General features: G+C 44.4%; 1 protein-coding gene across 1 annotated transcript; it reads left to right on the forward strand.

Moving 5' to 3' along the window:
- Nucleotides 1–4535: 4535 nt before the first annotated feature.
- On the forward strand, nucleotides 4536–14448 carry LOC146822771 (zinc finger BED domain-containing protein 5-like). The gene is made up of 2 exons (XM_085606298.1): nucleotides 4536–5331; nucleotides 14330–14448. The coding sequence occupies exons 1-2, from the start codon at nucleotides 4536–4538 to the stop codon at nucleotides 14446–14448; spliced, it is 915 nt and encodes a 304-aa protein (XP_085462424.1).
- The last annotated feature ends 8112 nt before the right edge of the window (nucleotides 14449–22560 follow it).

Below are 22560 nucleotides of genomic sequence, written 5' to 3' on the forward strand. Positions count from 1 at the left end.
CAATGACTTCACAAACCAGATCCTCTCTAAATAGGAATGCAAGCAATCCAAGTCCGGTTCTGGCCTTGTTGGGCCTCATCACTGAGGTGCAGTTTGAGTCCTATGGCACAGCGAGTTTGGGACCCACATCTTAGCATTCCTATCCTATTTAGGGAGACTAACAGGAAGCACAAAACCTGATTGAAGGAATACTTGAATTAATCGGTTCAGTGTTGCCATTGTCTGTGCGTCTTTGCTCCGGAGAATGGGTCTTTTGATTGTAACGTAAACATGTCCGTGGGTTACTGCGTTTGTCAGAGATTTCCTTTTGTTAGTTGCAGTTTACAGTAAGCTAATAACTGTCATAAAAGAACTGCTGGCAGACTTCAAGGTATAGATTAGAACATATGGGTTTTCCCCCCAGACTTTCCTTATTGAAATGTTGAGCAAATGGTTCACTTGTGTACAAATCTGTTCTTGTCATTAAAGAGAGCCCCAATCTGTTGTGTTACATTTGAAATTCTGAGTTTGTGCTTCTCCAGACCAAGTACTCTTCAACTATACTGCCTACCAATATGGATGACATGTGAATTCACCCCTTGTTATCCCTTGTCTTATGTAACACGTCCTATACACTGATTTGCACACCTATGGTTGATAGTCTCTGTGTAATGTGTGTGTTATGTACAGTGCTCTGACACCCTTCACTCAGGGCCGGCTCTAGGGCAGTGCGACCGGTGCCACCGCACCGGGTGTTGACTTCGCACAGGGGCGTAAATGCAACAAAGGCGCTGCCTGGCCCTGCCTAGTCCTGCTGGCCCTGCCTGCCTCAGCTGTGCCTGCCTCAGCTGTGCCTGGCTCTCTGGCCCGGCCTCGCCCTTTTCACCCTAGCTGCTGCTGCACAAAATCTGAGACCCACATCTGCTTCTCTTTTTTAGCCTTCTTTTTCACCTCTGTCTCTTGCGATTTGCACCTCTTTTCAGTTTTGCCTTTCTGTGCCTTTGGCTTTTCCTCTCGCCACCTTCACCTTTTGCCCCTTTTAGTCCGTGGTTCCCAAACTGCGATCGGCATTTCACCAGCATTATTTTTACTGTAAAAACGGCGCACGTTAAAAATCGGACATAAAATGTAAGCCAAGCCAAGGACTTCTCTCAGAGAGAAGAAGGCCTTGGCTTGGCTTACATTTTATGTCCGATTTTTAACGTGCGCCGTTTTTACAGTAAAAATAATGCAGGTGATACAGGAGTAAAACGAAGGTTGGGCAGAAGATCGGCAAGACTAACCTCTGCTTTTAGTACCCACAAATATCTCTCTCATTTAAGTGTATGGTAGAATCATGATGGAACTGGCAAAATGAATTTTGCTTGGTGATCTGCATGGTAAATGTTCTGTGCAGCAGGCATATCAACCCTCTGCACTACCTAACCAAGAATAACAACTTCTTCGAGTCAAAACTTCTATTAGGCAAAACTCTGATCTTGCCTGGGAGAACATTAATCACCGTAGCTTTATTGACATTTTAATTGCTGCCTGAATACTGCTAGAGGCCAGAAACGGGGCAGCAGGTGCATTTACGCCCCTTTGCGAAGTCAGCACCCGGTGTGGTGGCACCGGTCGCACCTCCCTACAGCCGGCCCTGCCTTCACTTTTATGAGTGACGCTATAAAATGTATTAAATGCATCTGAGTCATTGGTCATTGGGAGGGGGGGGGCGCCAAAAAACATTGTGGCACTGGGCACCACCAGTTCTAAAGCCGGACCACCCAGGAATCCAGCACTGTTTGATCTTTTAGACCCGCGTACTGATTGATACATTTCTGAGCCTGCAAAATGGTACTGCGGAGGAGAATACGGTCAAGTCAGCCTTCCAAAGCCCCATTTATTTCTCCTGGCACAGTAAGCAGCCTTTCGAAATTATTTTCCACCCATCCATGACATTTGTGTCTTTGAAGAAAAGCGCATCAATGCCTCAGTTTTTCAGCCCCAAAGAGGCACTGAGAACTACTAGTACAGGGAAACAAACTACCACGCTGTGCGGGACGCTTTGCCAATATTCATCATGAACTGTTGGAAGCTTTGATTTGATTCGGATGAGGTAATGCACGTCCATGGTCACCATGAGGATGGATACTCATTCTTGCAAGAAAATATAGCTCTGCTGGTATACTTGAGGCAGGGCGACGGGAAAGCAATACAAATGATAGTAGAAACATTTTGCACATTAGATGTTATTATACTGTTTTTTTTTTTTTTTTTTTTAAATAATTTTTTATTTAGACAACTCCAAAGAAACCACAAACAATAACATCAAAAAAAAAAAAAAAAAAAAAAAAAGGGCAGAGAATGCATTAATACATGCTGAGTAAAAAGAGAAGAAAAAAACGAATTCACAGAGTCCAGATAAAACAATACCAGCAATTGTACAAAAAAGATATGCGGTACACATTAGCAAAGGTTTTGTACATTACATTGAACCATCTGCTGCAGTGATCCAAGCTGCAATAGGGGACCAAATCTTAACGCCTCTTCTTTTGGATTGAAGACCCCTAGTGGCATATATTGCTGTCTCATAATTATATACAGATAGAAATCTGGATAACCACATTTGAAAACTAGGGGCCTCACAATTTTTCCATAATGCAGCAAGAATAATTCTATATATCGCTGTCCCAATAAAAAGAACAGCTTCCTCACTGGAGTTCAACTCTAGCGTACCATCATATCCTAGCATGCAGATGGTGGGTGACACGGGCAGTTTGCGCCCAAAGATTTCCTCCCAGAATTCCCAAATCATTTTTTTTAATGATGTAAGCTTATCACAGTAGTAGAACATATGTGTTAGCGTAGCGGGTCCCAAATTACACCTGGGGCATTGATCATTACTTCTTCTACCCCATGAGTATAATTTTGCCGGAGTGAAATAAAGATTGTAAATGGTTTTATACAGTTGTGATTTTAAATTAGTAGAGAGTAATAGTTGTGAAGACATGGCCAAAACCTTGTCAATGTCTATATCTGGGTTGTCGAGTCGATTTATCCATAATAGCTTGGTCTGTACTATATCATCCGGTGAATTCTCGTGGAGGAGCATATAGAATGTGCCAATTCTGGAGGTGAGCCTCATAGTAGCTTTGATAAGAGAGTTTCTACTCCAGCTTATATTAGGCAACTGGGGGTTTAAATCAGATCTTACTTGAAGGTATTTTAGATAGTCAGACTTGGGTATATTAAATTGATTTTGAAGAGTTATAAAACTAGCCTTCATATCTAAACCCAGAAAATCAAAAAGGGAGATAATTCCCAGTCTTTCCCATCTAGCAGAGATAGGGTCATTCATGCTTTGCGGTAACAAACAGGAGTGCCAGAGTGGAGTGTAACGACTTATCCTAGGAATATTCATATATTTTGTAATTTTACGCCAGACTTTCCATGCCCCGGTAACAGTTTTAAACTTAACTTTCTTAAAATAACTGGGCTCGTGTTGTCTCAGGAAGAGTCCTCTAGAATTGGTACCCAGGGCTAGTTCGTATATGGATGGTAAATCAAACTCTTCCCAATTAACTACTGGGTTAACCAATGGGGCGAATTGTTGGAGGAAGGCAGCCCAGAAATATAAAAGTAACTGTGGGATTGCGAGCCCCCCTCTATCACACGGAAGAGACAAATATTTAAGCGATCTTCTAATCTTGCCGTTTTGCCAACAAATTTTGAAAATTGTGAAAAAAAGATGTTATTATACTCTTAGCAACCTTTGATACCTGAAGCACTGTTTATAATTATGAATCAAATGCCATGCCGATCATAGACTTAAATCCTACAATACTAGCCATCAGTCGCCATCTGCTCACCTGCCGTGCTTCTAGCACTGCAGCTTTGATGAGTTTCTGACCGGGCGTAACCCAAGAAATATGCAGGGACATTTTCTCCTGACCCACGGTGTATGGAAATGTATGCAAATGTATGTGGATCCTCATTCATCCCATGTGTTCTTGTTTGCTTTCCCATTGATGAATGCAAAAGTACAGCATTTTATTTAGTTTCGGCCAAATGTGTTTCTATTTGATTTTACGCGGGCTTAAACCTTGCTTATATGAACTAAGTCAGAGTTGCTCATGTTTTCTATTGTTGGTTGCAATCGCTGCACTAAATTGCAGCAAACTTTCCATTTGCCATTTTATTTGACCTTAGATTTCGTTAAAAAACTGAATGCTCTTTCTGTCTGTGCGGGGTGCCAATAAGAATAATAAGTCCAAATGGTCACCATCATCATGGGCTACTATTGCAAAATAACAGAAATAATAGATCCATCATTAGGCAGAGAATAACTTTAGTTCTACTTATACTTGTCTTACGTGGATGTTTTGTACTTCAGGCTTATTATTCCGTGGAGACTGTGGATGAGACCCGCAAGAAACCTGGAAATACATCAGCAAAGGAAAAGAAAAGACGGCCAGGAACTTTACAGATAGAAAGACCTTTCTTTATATATTTTGTAAATTCTTCTCAATCCGAATAATTAAGACGAGAGGAACTGATACCCATCTTTCTGATTGACAATGAAGAGATTTCTAATGCCAAGCTCAAGTTCGTCTGAGCAAAGTGAAGTTGCAGGTTCTTCTGACAAAAAAGAGGACGGGAAACGAAAGGCCAAGTACAGAAAGTATGATGACAGGTATTTGGATTATGGTTTCGCGTGTGTTCAGGTTAATAACGAGGACCGTCCTCAATGTGCAATCTGTTTAAAAGTTTTGGCTCTGGAATCCATGCTTCCAAGTAAACTTAAGCGACATTTTGAAAGTCTTCACCCAAATGTGTTGGGAAAGCCAAGGGAATTTTTTGTAAGAAAAGTTGCAGAAGCCAAACTACAAAAGTCCACTTTCTCAAAACCAACCAAAATTAATAGTAACTCCCTCCTGCCTTCATATAAAGTGGCCTATCTAGTTGCACAGAGTAAAAAACCCCACACAATTGCAGAAGAGCTGATTTTGCCTGCTGCTGTTGAGATGGTAACAATCATGCTCGGCGATGATGCGGGTAAACAGCTGCTGAAAGTGCCTCTTTCTAATAATACTATCCGCTGGAGGATAAATGATATGGCTCAAGATATTAACGATCAGCTCATCTGTAATCTAAGAGGCAAAGACTTTGCACTCCAGTTGTATGAAGCAACAGACAACCACAAAGACACCCATCTTATTTGCTATGTCCGGTTTCTATACGAAAAACTAATTGTTGAGGATTTGCTGTTCTGTAAAGAAATCAAAGGTGGAACTACAGGTCAAGACTTGTATGCGGTTGTGGATGATTTTATGCAACAGAATCACATTGACTGGGAGAGATGTGTTGGAGTTTGTATAGATGGGGGCCGTTCCATGGCAGGATGCTACCAAGGACTTCAAGCTCGCATACGATCTAAAGCTCCTAATGCTGTTTGGACACACTGCATAATTCACAGAGAAGCACTGGCAGCAGGAAACCTCAGTGAAGAACTGCATGGTATTCTGAAAATTGTCATCAGAGTGGTAAATTATATTAAAACAAGACCATTGAAAGCAAGATTTTTTGCTAAACTGTGTGAGGACATGGGTGCGGAACACTCATGTCTCTTGTTCTACAGCAGTTCTCAGTGGCTGTCTCTAGGTAACACCCTGCTTAGGGAGTATGAACTGAGGAATGAAATATACTCATATCTACATGATGATGAACATTGTTTTGCTGACAAGTTTATTGATGCAGACTTTCTAATACAAATGGCTTTTCTTTCTGATCTATTTGAAAAACTGAATGCACTGAACAAGTCCTTGCAAGGCAATAATACTAACATCTTGCAACTGTCAGACAAAGTTTCAGGCTTTAAGAAGAAAGTGATCCTTTGGAAAAGTAGTATAAGCAAAGGTGACTATACATGTTTTCCTTCATTGGACCAGTTTCTGCAGGAGAATGAGATGGCGTTAAAGGAGGAACTGAGGACCGTTTTTGTTCTGTATTTGTCTCAACTGCGTTTTTACCTTGATAAATATTTTCCAGAGGATGAAGTGGAGCCAATAAAATGGGTGAGAGACCCCTTCAATGCTGAGATACCTCAGCATTTCAGCAATGAGGAAGCAGAACAGCTTATTGATGTTTCAAGTGACTCAACATTGAAAGTAAGGTTCCAGTCTCAGTCACTGCTTGAGTTCTGGTGCCAAGCTGGTGATGAATATCCAATGATAAGCAAGAGAGCCCTGCTTGTTTTGATCCCTTTTCCTACTTCGTACCTTTGTGAAGCTGGTTTTTCAGCAGTTGCAGTGATAAAGTCTAAATATAGGGCAAAAATTAACCTTGAAAAAGAAATGCGTATTGCGATCTCAAAAATAACTCCAAGATTTCAGGAGTTATGTAAGGAAAAACAAGCACATCCATCTCACTAGGATTTGTAAGGCAAATTTCGGACTCTGTTGTTGTACCTGTCCATTGAAAAGATATTTTATCATATAGAAATTTTTGATCTATTGTTGTGTGGTTAAAAAAAGTTGCATGGAAACATATATGGCTATTAATCTTGAATCGCTTCACACTTAACAAATTTTTATTAAACAGCTGTTATCTTCGTATTTTGTTACAAATATGATTATAATACCTTCATTGCATCCCAATTAATTTAAGGAAGACAACAGGAAGTACTCCCGAGGTCAGGCTGACATCCCCTCCCATCCACCCCCCACCCGGAAAAAAATGGTGGGGAGCCACGGCCAACTGCCAATTAGGTCAAGGGAGACACGGGTCAAAAAAGTTTGGGAACCACTGCCTTACACTATCCAACACTTACCCTACTGCTGCACTCACTGGAGTTAGAAGAGTAATTTTTACCCCTACACTATCCAACACTTACCTTAAAATGCGATGTAATGGTATGCATTGTAATGGTATGCGTTGTAATGGTATGATGCGATGTAATGGAATGCATTGTAAAGGTAGTTTCTTAAAACGCGATGTAATGGCATGCGATGTAAAAGAATGCGTTGTAAAGGATGTTGCGATGTAAAAATTGCGTTGTAAAGGCATGTGTTGTAAATGTGTGCATTGTCACGTCATACATTCCCTCTCAGGACAACAACGGCACCAGTGGTGGGCGGGGCGTTAAGGGGGATCTTTTCCCGAGTGTGGCTCCCCAAAGATGTGGTTTCTGACAGAGGGACCAATTTCATATCCAAGTATATGACATCCCTGTGGAAGGAGTGTGGTGTAACCTACAAGTTCACCACCCCTTACCACCCACAAGGTAATGGTCTGGTGGAGAGATTCAACCAGACCTTGAAGGTCATGATTAAGGGTCTAACAGAACCCATGAGGCGTAAGTGAGACGTCCTCTTGCCGTGCCTTCTCTTTGCATACAGGGAGGTGCCACAGAAGTCTCTTGGGTTCAGCCCCTTTGAGCTCCTGTATGGTCACCCTGTATGGTCACCCTGTGAGAGGACCTCTGAGTTTGGTGAAGGAAGGAAACTCCCCAGGATGTGTTTAGTTACATGCTGGCCTTCAGAAACCAAACTGCCCGCTTCAGGAAACTTGCTCAGGCGAACCTAGAAGCAAGCCAGGAAGAAATGAAGAAGTGGTATGACCAGAATGCCAATCTGGTTGAATTTCACCCTGGACAAAAAGTGTGGGTCATGGCCCCAGTGGAACCTTGTGCCTTGCAGGACAAGTGGACTGGGCCATATGAGGTGGTGGAGCGCAAAAGTGATGTCACCTACCTGGTGGATTTGCGGGCTCCAAGAAACCCTTTGAGGGTCCTCCACGTGGACCGCCTCAAGCCCCACTTCAAGAGGTCCAAAGTGAGCATGCTCTTGGCGACAGATGATGGGGTGGAAGAGGAGAGTGAGCCTCTCCCTGACCTCCTGTCTACCAAGGAAGGCAATGGGTCAGTCGAAGGTGTAATCCTCTCCCCTACCCTGAGCGCAGAGCAGCGGAGCAACTGACACCAGTTGTTAGGACAGTTTGCCCCACTGTTCTCCCTGACCCCAGGTGTTACTCACTGGTGTACCCACGATGTGGACACCGGTGAAAGCCCTCCTGTGAAACACAAGATTTACAGGTTAACTGACCGGGTCAAGGCCAGCATTAAAGATGAGGTCTCTAAGATGTTGGTGTTAGGGGTGATCAAGCCTTCCAACAGTCCTTGGGCCAGCCCAGTGGTCTTGGTCCCAAAGGCTGCTGCACCCGGTGCCACTCCAGAACTGCGGTTTTGTGTGGACTACCGTGGGTCAATGCCGTCACCAGGACTGACGCACACCCCATCCCCAGAGCTGATGAGCTCATTCATCGGTTGGAAGCTGCGAAGTTCCTCAGCATGTTTGATTTAACGTCAGGGTACTGGCAGATTGCCTTAACCGATGGGGCCAAGGAGAGGTCAGCATTTTCAACCCCAGAAGGACATTACCAGTTCTGGGTGATGCCCTTTGGGTTGAAGAATGCCCCTGCCACCTTTCAGAGGTTGGTCAACCAGGTGTTGGCTGGGCTGGAGGATTTCAGTGCCGCCTACCTGGATGACATCGCAGTGTTCAGTTCCAGCTGGGAAGCACACTTGCAGCTTCTCAGTGAAGTGTTGAAGGTGATTCAGAGGGCAGGCCTCATGATCAAGGCCAGTAAGTGCCAGATCGGGCAGGGTTCTGTGGTGTACTTGGGACACCAGGTAGGAAGCGGTCAGGTGGTGCCCCTACAACCCAAGATTGACACCATTCTGGCTTAGGAGCCCCCCGAAGACCCAGACAGAGGTGAGGGCCTTCTTAGCACTCACCGGTACTACAGGAGGTTTGTTAAGGGGCATGACACCATTGTTGCCCCCTTAACAGAGCTGACTTCCAGGAAGCAGTCCAAGAAGGTGATCTGGACTGAGAGTTGCCAGAAGGCTTTTGATGCCTTGAAGGCTGCCATGTGCACGGCACCCGCAAGGCACCTGACTTGTCCAAGGAATTTGTCGTGCAGACCGACGCTTCAGAGCACGGAGTGGGAGCGGTGCTTTCACAACTGAACGAAGAGGGCCTAGACCAGCCTGTAGTCTGCCTTAGCCGGAGACTACTCCCCAGGGAACAGAGGTGGAGTGCCATAGAAAGGGAAGCGTTTGCTGTGGTCTGCACACTGAAGAAGCTGAGGCCCTACCTGTTTAGGACTCACTTCCGGGTTCAGATAGACCACAGGAAATTCAGATGGTTGATGTAAATGAGAGGTGAGAATCCAAAGCTGCTGAGATGGTCCTTCTCCATATAGGGAATGGACTTTACAGTGGAACACCGTCCTGGCACAGAACACGGCAATGCAGATGGTCTGTCCAGGTTCTTCCGCCTTAGTGAAGAGAACTCCCAGGAGGGTGGGTAGTTCTCCCTACTTTCAGCTGGAGGGGACATGTTTTAGACTTGGCATCTTTTGGTGTGTTTCCCCTGAGTTTTTGCATTCTGACCTCCCGTTTTTTTACTCTGTTTGTGCTGACTTAGCGTTTCTGCGCACTTTTCTCACTGCTGATCAGTGGTAAAGTGCAAGTGCCCCTTTGGTAAATTGTGTTATGGATTGGTATTTCCATGATTGGATGTTTGATTCACTTGTTAGTCCCTAGTAAAGTGCACTGAGTGTGCAGGGCCTGTAAACCAAATGCTACCAGTAGACCTGCAGCACTGATTGTGCCACCCCCGTGCGTAGCCTTGAAAAGGTAACTCAGACCTGCCAATGCAGAGGCTGCGCGCAGTTGTAACTGCCATGTCGACTTGGCCAGTGTACACACTTGCGAGTCTCTAACCTTCCCTTTTCTTACATGTCAGCCACCCCTAAGGTAGACCCAAGGAACCCCTGTGGGAAGGGTGCAGTGTATGTGAAAGGTAGGACATGCCCTGGTGTGTGTGGCATGTCCTGATAGTGAATTACAGCCCATTTCGTTTTTCACTATTGCAAGGCTACCTGTTCCCCATAGAACAGAATGGGAAGTTTGTTTATAACATCTTATAAACATAACGGACCCTGGGTACTAGGGAGGAAAATAACGTTTAGTGTCCCTGAACTCAGAATCTAAAGATGCATCTTTTAGTGAAGGTGATTTTTACAGTCTGCGTTTGAAAATACCACTTTTAGAAAGTAGGTATTTTCTTGCTCAGTCATCCCGTGTGCCTCTGCTGGAATGTGGATTGCCTGTCTGGGTTTTGGATGACAGAAGGCAGGGGAGCAGGAGTGGCTCCAGATAGTATAGGTAGGGTCAGGAAAGGGATGAATAGACCTGGGCTGCAGAGGGGGAGGGGGAGGAGATTTCCTTGCACCTCAAAGGGCCTGGTCTGCCTCTGACAATGCCGTCTCCACCACCTGCCAGGAAGTCACACCAGAGAAGGCAGAACTGGTTCTGGCCGGGCACAGACACTCCCTGCCTAAGAGATCAAAGGATTTTGGGATATACATATTGGGGCCCAGACCCCTGAACTTTAGAACTCTTTTGGATCAAGAAGGCTGCCAAAAAGAAGAGCTGGAGAAGCTGTGAGGAGGGACTACCACTTTGCTGTGTGCGTTGCTGTGTTGGCCTGCAGTGGCTACTTCTGTCTTGGGCAGTGAAAGGACTGGACTGAACTTTCTGCAATCTACTTTTGTGTGTTTCTCCAAGGGCTTGAGGTAGAGCTTGCCCCCCTGTTCACGAAGTCTCAAGAACAGCAAAGACTTCAAGCTCTTCTGCCCTTAGCACTGGGGACTGTGTGTTTTGTAATGCAACAGAAGAAAAAGCAACTCGACGACGTCTACGATGCCGCTGCTGACTCCGTGTTCTGAAGGCACTGCAGAGGGCACCACCGCAACGCCACACCGCGACCCTGATCTCACAGATGACACCTGCTGACGCCGCCACTGAGCCGCTGCTCACCGCACTCCGCACCGCTTCTCTTCACGACGATACCTTGGCACTGCAGAGGGCACCACCGCAACGTCGCACCGTGACCCTGTTCTCACCGACGACGCCTGCTGAAGCCACCACCGAGCCGCTGCTTGCACCGCGACCTGCGGGCACCGCACTCCGCACTGCCTCGCTTCACGACGACGCCTTTGCCTCACTGATGACGCCTCTCCACGCCAAAATCGCCGCCGCCGCTTGCACCGTGGTTCCAGGGCACTGCTCGTAAAGTTACACGACACACTGCTCTCATCCCACACCGCAGCCTTGGCCTACCGACGCCGGTGCCATCGACTCCAGTTTGTCAGCCGATGACAGAGCTTCAGCAACGACGCCGCCCCTGCTTGCACCGTGACCTGACATCACCGTGACGAGCACCACTTTCATCTCGCACCGCGACCCTGGCCTCACCGATGATGCCATCTGACGCCGCCACTGAGCCGCTGCTCGCACCGTGGCCTGAGGGCACCGCTGCACTTCGCACCGCAGCACATGACGCTTGCCGACGCCAGTGGTCCTGACTCCAACAGAGAGGAGATCGACCTGCAACGCATGTGACTTCGAGGGCCCCGACCACTCCTGCACCGACCTCCGGAACCGATGCCTGCGGACGCAGTATTTTCGGAAGCTCAATGAGAGGTCATCTATGCCCTGCATTTCTAAAAGGTACTGTTTGCGGGTCTTCCCGACACCGTAGCTGGCCCACGACGCTGCGGACAGCCGAACTGTTTGGATTTGTTTGCTCACGACGCCGTGATAGCCCCGGACGGAGCTATCAACATCAAGGAACTATTTGTAAAGCATATTTTGATAAGTGAAGAGTTTTTAAGGACTGTATTGTGGATTTTTATAGTTTTTGGTTTTGTCTTAAGTATATACAAATATTGGATATTTTTCTAAACTGGTGTGTGTCCTTTTGTAGTGCTGCCACTGTATTACTGTTGGTTATGTGCAAATGCTTTACACACTGCCTCTAAGATAAGCCTGACTGCTCGTGCCGAGCTACCAAGGGGGAGAGCAGGGGTTATTTTAGGAGTGTAACTCCCTTATCCTGACTAGGAAGAAGGGTCCCTATTTGGACAAAGGTGCAAGCCCTTGCCAACTAGAGACCCCCATTTCTAACAGTGTTGGACTCAATGATCTATGTTCACGAGTACGTTTTGGCCAAGATATAAAGCCATTATTGTGAAAAAAAATCACCTAATGTAGAAAATCCTATATTTGCCCAACATGTTAGTATAGAATGCCCCAAGCTCAACCATAAACCAAAACATGCATCTAACTTCATATGAGGGTGATAATATGGAATCCTATATTCTCACCAAATATAATTGGTGTGTTCTACTACTATTTGAGGTATCTTATAGCGCGTACGTTTCGGTAGTCTTGGAATTGTAAAAAAGGAAGCCAAATTAATTTTTGCTGTTTTCAACATAATACATAGTTAGTAATTATCTCCAAAAGCTGTATTTTTTAAGCTAAGGTCATCCAACGTATAAGTGTGGCCTGATAGTAATTTCTTAGATAAGGAAGGGCTATCGCTCCCTCCTCTTGAGATAAAGAAAGTACTGACAGCTTGGCCCTAGGTCGCTTTGACTTCCATATAAAAGACTGAATTTTACCTTCTAGGGCTCCCAAAAAAGCCTTTGTTAGTTTAATTGGTACATGTGAAAAAGCAAACAGAAATAGCGGTAATAAATTCATTTTTATAAGCAAGCGATATGCGGCCAATGATTGTTAAAGAAAGTTTGTTCCAACGATTAAGTAATGCACAAACTTTAATTAATAAATGAGCATAGTTTAGCTCATATAAATCACTATAATTTGTAGTTACCTTAATCCCAAAATAGCTAATCAGGCGTGTAGCTGAAAAAGACGCTTGCATAGCGATTGGTAATATCTATGGGGAACTATTAAAAATTAGAGCTTCAGATTTTACTTGATTCATTTTGTAGCCCCCTATGGCCGCGAACTCAGAAATCTTATTAAAAGCACGTTGAACGTTACTCTTATCTGCCTTTATATATAAAACCATATAATCCGCATGTAGCTTAAGTTTAGGCACAGCCCTGAAAGGTGGTTTAATGGATTGATCTGAACAAAGAGCACATGCCAAAGGTTCTATAAATAGCGCAAACAATATGGGTGGCATTCGGTATCCCTGACGAGTACCACAACTAATATTTATGTCTCCCACGGAAATATTATTAATCATTATAGTTGCCTTAGCCCCTAAATATAATCTTCATAACATCAACAAAAAACTAGCAACTGTACGAAGTATTGCAAAACGTACTCCCCGCTCCACCAAATCAAATTCTTTCTCAGCATCTAGCATAATGGCAGTGGCTTTAATTTTCTCCAAAATAATCTATTGCTTGTATTAAAAAATGTGTGTTTGAAGTTATCAATCTCCTGGGAGAAAGCCATTCTGATCTTGATGAACAATAATTTGCGCTACAACTGCAACCCTTTTGGCCATAATTTTGGTAAACAGTTTATAATCGATATTAAGGAGACTAATGAGGTGGTACAATTTTGAATCAAGTTCCATCTTCGCTTTTTTAAAAAGCTGATTACTCTGGACTCTGAGAATGAACTAGGACACTGCATCCTTGCAAAATCTGAAATAAACAAACCAAAAAAGGTGCTAACTGACCCACCACATGCTCCTTCCTATCCCACCCCCACCTCCCAACCCCTCTGACCCCCTCCCACCCTTATCCCTAAAGTGGTGCCTTGACATAGCATCTAAAGAACGACTGAGGCGACTCTAGGCATCGAGAATTACAGAATAAATCTGAAACAAAAAGCAATTTTACTACTGCCCTTCTCCCACTTTCTGTTTTCACTGAAGAATTAACTGCAAATAGAACTTTGAGTTTTGATCGCTATATAATGCCCGCAGGGGCCCTAGCCTGCTGGAAACCACTAATGAAGCTCTTAAATTCTTTTCTGCGATGGGCTGAAATAGCAGACAAATGGGAAAGAATCCTAAAGTCCACAGTAATCTGGAAAGCTTTATTCTTAATGGCATTTGTGAGCATCTTCTCCTTAATCAGATAGCCTCCAAAGTTCACGATTTCTGTCTGATGATACTTGGCACCAGAAGATTGAACAGCCGGTACACAATGAGCTCTTGTAATGGTTAAATCCTGTTCACGAGACTCTGCTTATTTCTTACAAGGTCAGAAATGAGGCTGACCATAGATTGGCCATTTTCCCGTCACTCAGGAATCCCAGAGAACGTCAGGTTTGTATGACGTGACCGTTTTTCAGCGTCATCAATTATTATTTGTAAATCCTCCAGCTCGGTCTGAAGTTTAGAAATCAAAGAATCCTGTCCAAGTCTTGCATCTTCGATATTGGAAACCCGTTATTCAACCTCGGCAAATCATGTGGTTAGATTCAACATGTTCTGATTTATCGAAATTAGCTGTGATTCTATTCTTTTACTAGCTTCTGCCTGGGAGACCTTTATTGAGTTGAGTTCATCTAGGATTCAAAGTAGCAGTAACTCGGTGGTGGAGAAGTTCTCATCTCCAATGCCCACAGTATCAGAATGTATGGTTACGTGAAAACACAGGGGGTCATAAAATCAATCTTTTTGCGGTATCCGGATTGAAGGAACCCCCTAATGGTATAATTTTCACCATGGCTGTCCAAGAGTTGGATCAGAGTAAAAATAACTCCACTCTCGGATAGTAGTATGAATTTGATATCTACTAATTTTGCTTTGTCTGCTCAGCTGCTCCATCCAGTATCCACCAACCACCAGGAATCATTCCTCAATGTCACCTAGTCAGTCTCAAAGAGCAAAAAAGCAGCCCAGACTCGTTCACTGCGCAGGATCGTTCATTGCCGGTCTCCCAGGCAAAGGTCAGATGCCGAAAAACTGCAGCGCTTTCTCTCGAATGCCGTCGAGCGCCGTCAGTCGTATCAGCCGCCGAGCATGGTGGGAGCTCTCAACGCTGCCTCCCTCCCTTCATGCGCACTCACATGTTATTCAGTGTTTGGTGAAACTAGATGTTAGGGTAAATGTGGATCAATTAACGTGTTCTTGTGAAATTAACATAATCTAATGTGAAGCTTAACAAATGATTCATAGACTTGTACTGAATAAACATAAATGATTTAACACACTCATATAGAGCTCATTAGTTATGTGACTCATTGACTTATTAACCTACTTTGAATGTTTCTTAGGCCAATGATGTAATTGAAATAGACATATTAATATACTTTAGTAAACGCCTCTACTGAACATGCTAATGGTTTCATGGGAATATTAATTAAAATAACATGGTGCATTTGTTATTTTGGCATAAGTTGTAGGCCTGAATCCACAGTACATTCTGAAATTTTCTTGTTTCTGAAATTAATGCTTAGGTTCTCAATTGAGTACTGTAGAATGCTATCCGTTCCCATGTTTTGCATTGCAGGTGGATAAACGCTTGTTAGTAAAGAGTAAGGGTATTGTGTCCATTAGATAGTTGAGGAATGAAGGAGGTACAGTTAGCTTGACCTGGCGAAGATAAGGTGGAGGGAGGTGCTTTAACATGGGAGAAGGAAAAAAGATCAAGGACGAACTGTTGCAGAGGAGCATACATGGAGAAGGCCGTGAAAATAATCGACGTCATGGAAATTTACATGGCTGAGCCTACTGTGAAGTGTGTGTGAGAAAAGCATTCTTGGGGCATTCACTGAATACAACTTTGGGTATATGACGCATTGTAGAGAGGGACAGATACCCCATTCTTTTTTGCCTTCTTGACAGAGAGCACTTGAGCACAAACTTGATCCTTTCTTGTTTGTGGCTTCATGCTGCCGACCAATCTTATGGGGGAGTGACTCCTTATGAAGGCTCTAACCACTGACACCTTTCCTCTTTTTAATCTCGTGCACAAATGCTAATTTTAGGGATGCCACGTCTAGAGTTAAAGTAGGGCTAGATAGAATTAAATGCTTTACTACAATGAAGTGCAGATGCAGGGGAACCTTAACTTATGCTTCCTGATTTCATGCATTATAGTTATAGAACTTGTCCTCTTCTTACTGCATCAAGTGAATCTCTTCAGGAGATTTGGATTTCTAGTGTTTCCTCTGTATTTTTATACTCCATGCTAAGATTCGTATATGTCCAACTAGTTGTGAATTTGTAATACATTTTAACTAACCCTCATTTGGTTGTCGACCTAGGGTTATTGTATGCCATGTATGAACCTTTGCTCCTCTTTACACTTTCATGCTGCTAAAAAGAACCATCAAAGGATCAACATTGGAGAAGAACTTAGCAAATGGGCCCAGGCCCTTTCACTACAATTACGACAATTACAGTGATCATCACAATTAATCCACTGGTGAGTAAAATCAAATAAGGTATAAGCATACATGATCACATACATTTCCTGAGGGTGGGATAATCCCTGACTCCATGTCCTTAACAGAATTAAAACTTCTTGATGAGGTAGCTAGAACATTTTGTATTCTGTGTTGGGACTGGAGGCACCGACCGAGTAGGCTTGTTCAAAGCTGTCTCAACTCAACAGAAGCAAGATCAGTTATTGGTTTGAATACAATATCTTGAATGTAGAATCCAAAGTCCAATCTCCGGTCTTCATAATTTCTTCCAATATAGAAATGTCTTGGAAGCCACAGCACTTCTTACCGAGGGAGCCCCAAACCTACTAACATCAAAGCTTGCTTCTGACATGAGCTATCGTACCCATCTAGCCAAAGTAGCTGACAAAACTGGTTTGAAAGGTTTTGCAATGCAATTAATAATTGACTGCATTATCGTGTCTGGACTCTCTAGTACAATCCTCATACACCTTTAGACATTGAACAATACCCAATTTAGGATTGCCAGGTAAAGTGGGATTTAGAAAAAGTCTTATTATGCCGAGAAATAGCAAAGAAAACCCCTTCTGGGAAAAAGTCTTACTTGGTAGATTCAGAGGGCCCGATTCACAGAACTAACTTAAGTCAAGATCCTAAACTTACTACCATTTTGGTATTCACAGAAGGCACTTACTCATTTTGGTATTCACAGAAGGCACTTACTCATTTCGGTATTCACAGAAGTTAGGAGTCTTAACTTTAGGACTCCTAAATGCCTTCTGTGAATACCAAAAGTCTTAAAGTTAGGATTTTTCTTAGTTTAGGAGTAGTAAAGTTAGGACTCCTAACTTTAGGACTCCTAAATGCCTTCTGTGAATACCGAAAGTCTTAAAGTTAGGATATTTCTCACTTTAGGAGTAGTAAAGTTAGTAGTCCTAACTTTAGGACTCCTAAATGCCTTCTGTGAATACCGAAAGTCTTAAAGTTAGGATATTTCTCAGTTTAATAGTAGTAAAGTTAGGAGTCCTAACTTTAGGACTCCTAAATTGAGAAAAATCCTAACTTTAAGACTTTCGGTATTCACAGAAGGCATTTAGGAGTCCTAAAGTTAGGACTCCTAACTTCTGTGAATACCTAAGTGACTAAGTGTCTTCCGTGAATACCAAAATGAGTAAGTGCCTTCTGTGAATACAAAAATGGTAGTAAGTTTAGGATTTTGTCTTAAGTTAGTTCTGTGAATCGGGCCCACAGTTCTGAACTGGAAGGTATTTTGCTTCTACTGAAACCCTGTGCTGCAGGCAAAAATGTCAGAAATCTTTTGCAATTTCCACTAATATCTTGGATTTCGAGCCCCCCCAATTTGTTTATGTACTGGTTCTCCAAAATGTTGTCCAGATGCAAGAGGATGCAACAATTCATTCACCAAGGCCCTGAGTTATATTTTGGCAGTCAGGCCGTTGTTTCGCCAGGACTAGGCAGTAAATACTTCTGTTGCCCTGATGGAGTTCCCTACCACCAAGCTGGCAGTCATTTATAAAGCATTGGCAGGAACAGCCCTCACATCGGTTCCTCTGAATGCAAACTGCTGTTTGCTGCATCCATGTCCCAGACAGTATTATTTTTTTATTTTTAAAAGGAAAATCCCAATACGTGATTTTCTTTGGAAATAAAAAATAGTAATGCTCCCCTTGTCATGGGAGTCCAATGGTGGAGGGACCATGTTTTGATTTTTACTGTCCTTCGCCATCAGGATTTGCCTGGTTGTGCTGTACATTAAAAAAATGTCTTCATTTCCGCCCATCCTGATTGGGCAGGCGGACCTGTATCCTCAGAGTAGTCACTGCCATAGCCAAACCGAAGGTCCACTCACATTTAAATTGGGTGGGCGGACCAACATGTTGGTCTGTATTCACATATCACTAATATATAAATCAGGCCCTAACTATTTTTGGCAAAAGAGCCCACTAATAGTTTCAATCTGCTTATGTGACGTTCCAACTTGGCCTCTGACTATTGTCCTCCAGTAGACACAGGCCCAACCCTGGCACCACCACCCCATCGGATGGTATTTGATTCTATGACTGCGTCCGGTTGAGAGCTAAATGTGGCCCTGTCATTCCATGCTGTCATATGTTCCCACCACCATGACAGCTCCTCTCTGGCCTTGGGGGACAACTGCACTTGTGCAGCATAATAACGCTTCTTGCGGAGTTGCTGAATTTTGAGTCTCTACGGGGCTCTGTAATGCAGAAGAACCAGGAAAAAAGCCTGGATGGAAGATGCCAACTATTGGGACAGAAAAGTCCCTTGCAAAGGGATGGACATGTACCCTGCTCTGAGTACCTCAGCTGCAACAATGTCTGGACGCCTGGTGCTGATTTATGTTATCATGGGCAAATATGGACATGCATGTGTGCCATGACATAGGTTTGTCTTACACATTGTGGTCTTGTTGAACCGGAAGGGAGCCCAAAGCATTACCCTCACAATGATGAAAGGCAACTTCCTTTGCCAGGAGTTACTGTGTTCATTCTTATAGCTACACCCAGGTCCCTGTGGGCTTTTAGGATTGGTCTTTTTTATTGTATTTATGTTTGTCGGGAGTTAAGCAGCACAAGCGACGTGGCTGCAACATATCGTGTAGTAATCAGTAGAAGTGAGCAACCTTTTACCTGTGCTAATAGAGTAAGGCCTATGGGCTCACTCATGTAAAGTTCCACTGCTGAACTCAACCTTGGCCTACATCAAATTACTATGTAGCGCTTTGCAGCACGTGTGTTGTATGCATGTGCTGGGTGTATGTGTGCCTGTTAATGGTACAATACATGGAAGATTCTGGGGTCCATTTTGGGAGACCGAGGACTGTCTAAAGGAGCATGGGGAGGAGAAGTGTCCCCCAGATAGATTTGTGGATTGCTGCATTTATGTGAACTGGGTGGGACACAGACTCGAGGAAAAAGAGCCAGGCTCTTCAGTACACTTCAAAGGGTGCTCTTCGATTTGGTTACTGGAAAGGGGCCGGGGCGCATCTCAGGAAGGAGATAGGGATGATATAAGAATCATAATGAGTAGGACTGAGGCCCTGTGGTCACCTTTTGATACACATTTTACTGTGCCTGACATCCAGGTGTCAACCTCTTGGCCCTCTTAGGGTCTGTGTTGTGGGGATGTCAGATTTGAAATCACTCCTGTAGTAACAAACTGCTTGCTGAAGGAAGGGCAGGGCAGAGGAGAGGGCACTTCAAAAGGAAGCAGACCCCCATACAACCCTCAAAGACTCAGACCCTAAATCACATTAGGTGTCATCAAATGGGCTGTAAGAATGGGAGCACCAAATCCACAAAATTATCTACTGTCAAGCAGCCTGTTGGGCTGTGCGAGGAGTAGGAGAAGCTCTACAAGACTTCTGCCTGTGACCAAGACTGTGGGGTTAAGGCCTGCCAGTCTCCCAGCTGGGGGAGGGGACATCACCCAGGGAAAATCAAAGACCCCCTGCCCATGCAGACTGGAGCATGAGTGCCTGCCTGCTTGTCAAAACCTATGTGCCTTGTGAGAAAGTGTAGATTGATGAAAGGAGCATGGTACAGTGGGGTATCCTGGTGAGTGAATCCCTGTGGTGAGGTGTTAAGAGAGGACTTCTGTGCTGATCGGACCATCAGCTGTGTGTGGTGTGTAATCGGTGACCTCGCATGCCAGAGGTGAAAGCTGTGAAGTTAACTATGCTACTCAGGCCACTGCCTGTGTGAGGAGTAGGAGTGGTGACCCTGTTTGCCAAAGGGGGTCACCTTAAAACACAAAGATCATAGCAGAGGGCTTGCCGTGCACACCCTTGGACCATGCCCAGTGCCCGGCCCACGCCCAGCACCAGGAACCCATTCCCCACGGACTGCCACCACTTCACCTCGGATATACTTTGAGCCCTGAACCCTGGATGCAAAGTCAACAACAACTGCACCCATGCCTCCCCTAGAACCACTGAAGGCCCTTTCTCCTGCTGGAACTGCCACTTCACCTGCACCACTAAGCACACCACCCACTCCATGCCCATGAGCCACACTACATCACACACACCTACAAACAAAACAGTCGACAAAACCTTAGGAAAGATCTACTGTCTGAGAATCAAAGTCCGCTCACTCGGAAAGCATGCATTGCAAATCTGGGACACCATCATGATTCGCGCCCTGGACGCAGTCTTCATCACAGAAACTTGGCTGAACTCTGCATCCACACGTGACATTGCCACAGCTTCCCCCGATGGATACAAGACTGCACACGAGACCTATCCAACAGAAACAGCAGTGGCATCGTCATAATCTACAAAGAGAACCTCAAATACTCTAGCCTCCACAGACGCCTCCACCCCCTTAATGGAGCACCTCAATTTCCAAACCTGAACAAACACCAAAACCATCATCAGAGGTACCCTTGCCTATAGACCTCCAGGACCCGCCCTGCTTTCTACAATGCCCTCCCCTACTCATTGCCTCTACTACCATTGACTTGAACCTCTACATCTTCCTGGGAGACACTAACTTCCACCTTGAGAACACAGACGATGCCAGCATGGCCGACCTCCTAGGAAGTTTAGCAAACTCGGACTAAAACAGTTGGTCCTCGACCCCACCCACACCTCAGGACACATGCTCAATCCTATCTTCTCACCCAGCAACAGAGTAAAATACACCCACACCAAGTAGCTCACCTGAACTGACCACCAATGCTTCCACTTCCTCATCTCGGAGCCCTTCAATGCCCCTGTTCCCACCGGCAGCGAGACATGGAACAGTTGCGCAAAGGTATCAAAGCAACGCCTCAACTTCTGCCTACCCACCACTACTGAAGACACAGAACAAGTGGCAGACAACTTTGCTAACTGGCTTATGACAAGCGCTGACAAGGTCGCACCTAAGAAACCCACCAACCCCAAGAAATGAACACAACAACCCTACTAGTTCACGACAGAACTGAAAAAAAGAAACGTGACTCCAGACAGAAAGATGCCCTTAACCGATACCTCCACCTCTTGAAGAACACCAAGAAGACAGCTGTAGGAAGGTAGGATCCTTCTAGCATGGTTATCCCCACTTTTTGCGAGTTGTCAGTGTGTTTTTGACTTAGTTTGCTGGGATCCTGTTATTCAGGACCCCAGCAACTGTGCTTTCTCCCCTAAGTTGATTATGGTAAGTACTTTTGTGCCTCCACAATTGGCTACTGAGGTACCCTTATATGTCCCTAGTATATGGTACTAAGCTTACCAGAGCATAGGTACACCAGGAGTCTACCATGGGCTGCAGCGTGTATTATGCCACATATGGGAGTTCATTAAACTGTGACTACAGGCCTCACATGGCAGCCTGTGTGAGCTGGTGCTTGCACCTCTCACAACAGATATGTTTCCTTATATCTGAGGTCAGTGCACTTAAAACCTATTCCTATTTGACACATGTAATGCAACTGTTACCTTCCTATCCCTCCAATTGTAAAGCGCTCTTATATCCCTCGGGATTATGTTCACGCTATATAAAACTTTATAAATAAATAAATAAATAAGTCCTCCCTATAGTAGGCCCTTCAGTCCTGAGGGAAGGATGCTTGTTTACAAGTGTGAGGGTGCCACTGCATGCGCAGGACACCCCTACAAACCTTGGAGTTGAGTCTTCAGGTTTTGTAAGCACAGTCAGCTATTTTTAGATATATAGTGGACATAAGTCATTACGAGATGTCTAACTATACAGTGAATGCACCGAACCCGGTCATGTTTGGTATCAAACATGTTGGAATCATACCCCAATACCAATTCCAGTGTTGGAAGTATGAAGGAAGTGGCCCGATTCGGGTCACTCGGGTCACTAATGACTACCTCTCAGCCTTCCATACAAATGAAGAGTCGGTCAGGTAGTAGAGAATACAAACCAATGATTGTTTATTCAAAGTACACTCAGAGCGGAGCCCAATCTGCCCAGTCTCTAGGAGTGCTGCAGAGGGACTAAAGTCCAAGCATAGAGATACATTTAGTACATTTTTTAACTGGGCTAGAACACACCCATGGTGGAATTTTCAAGGCAGGTGCTGTAAAGCAATGCAAACGAGAAAAAAAACCAATCTCACTGTTCATATCTTACAAAGTTACAGAGTTCAAAGTAACTGCAGGAGGGCCCGTCTTCAGACAGAGTGGGAGAAGGCCTGTATCTAGTGGGAATTGTATGCAATAATAAGAACAGTGTACTCATTAGGGATGCAAAACCCAACCTTGGAAAAGTGAAACTCAGCAGACGCCTTTTCTGAGAAACAGCAAGGGATTAGTTTCGATCATGGGTTAAAATGGCATCTTAACACAAAATGGTGCA

This window comes from Triturus cristatus, chromosome 5_2 (assembly GCF_964204655.1).
Source record: "Triturus cristatus chromosome 5_2, aTriCri1.1, whole genome shotgun sequence".
Lineage (NCBI taxonomy): Eukaryota > Metazoa > Chordata > Amphibia > Caudata > Salamandridae > Triturus > Triturus cristatus.